Below are 1,122 nucleotides of genomic sequence, written 5' to 3'. Positions count from 1 at the left end.
TATATATATATATATTAAAAGTTAAAATAATGATATTTTTATTATGAGATGAAAAATTTGGGTGGTAAAAACATAGAAAATAAAATTTAGATGTTAGACATACAGATACATAAGAATTGGTTGGTATGTGAGGCAATTCTTACGCATTTAATTATTTTTTGCATCCTGACACTCTTGTTCCCAAACTATGTTCAGGTTTCATATTCTTTATTAATATTCTTCTGCGGCATGTTCATCACTGTAGAAGGATTCAACAGAACAGGAATACCAAGTGTTTTTTGGAACTTCATGGAACCTCATGCAAGGATTAACCATGCAACTGGAATGGCTGTGCTCGCTCTTGTTGTGCTTCTCCTATCAAATGTTGCTTCCAATGTTCCTACTGGTAATTTGACTCACTTATATTTTTATTTTTCTATTGCACAATTATTAGTAGTAATGTTCCATTTGCAGGGATTATTTCATACACAACACTTGAACATTAGTATTCATCAAATTAGTATTAATGTGCTTTTAGTTGAGTATAAAATTACATATATAAAAACTCACCGGATAAATAATTGAAGTAACATGCCACTAAAAAAGTGGCCTTGACTGTGGATACTGCGTTCTTAATATAAACTTTAGAGAACTCTCACCTGACAACAAGCAAGCAGACCTTGGAACTTGTGTGATAGGCAAGAGCAGGTGCGCCATATTGAGTTAACATGATTAAGTTATAGCAAAAACTAAATAGAAGAATAGAGAGGATTCTGTAAGAACATTTAAGTATTAGGTATTATGTATTCTACTAACTGAAGGTGACATAGTAAATGGTATTTATAGGGAAGCTATAGTATCTTTCTGTTACGAAATGTTTTAGATGATTATCAGTATTCGGTTGGGATGAGCAGATGTGGAGACAAGGACCTACTGTTATTGTATATGCTGAAGAGTTTGGTGAATGATTTATTCTGTTTTATATCATTGCCATGCAAGATAATTTTCTGTCTTGGATTAATTGTGTGCTTAGAACGGAGATGGATGAGCTATGTTGAAGAGAGGAGTTTGGTAAATAGGTCTTCATAATTGATCTTGATTGTGATGTGTTAATATGATTTGAGATTTAATACAATCACATAT

General features: G+C 32.2%; 1 protein-coding gene across 1 annotated transcript in view; it reads left to right on the top strand.

The window, feature by feature from the left end:
* The window catches only part of LOC110037495 (putative transporter arsB), a 3,334-nt gene extending 2,387 nt beyond the window's left edge, over positions 1-947 (top strand). The window contains exons 3-4 of the mRNA XM_020742151.1: positions 196-385; positions 874-947. Coding sequence (XP_020597810.1) covers positions 196-385; positions 874-947 — 264 coding nt within the window. The remainder of the gene's footprint in view (positions 1-195; positions 386-873) is intronic.
* Positions 948-1,122: the final 175 nt, after the last annotated feature.

The sequence above is a fragment of the Phalaenopsis equestris genome, unplaced genomic scaffold, assembly GCF_001263595.1.
Source record: "Phalaenopsis equestris unplaced genomic scaffold, ASM126359v1 Scaffold220336, whole genome shotgun sequence".
Taxonomy (NCBI): Eukaryota; Viridiplantae; Streptophyta; class Magnoliopsida; order Asparagales; family Orchidaceae; genus Phalaenopsis; species Phalaenopsis equestris.
Note: the sequence above shows the minus strand (reverse complement) of the source record. Positions and strands in the feature narration are given on the sequence as shown.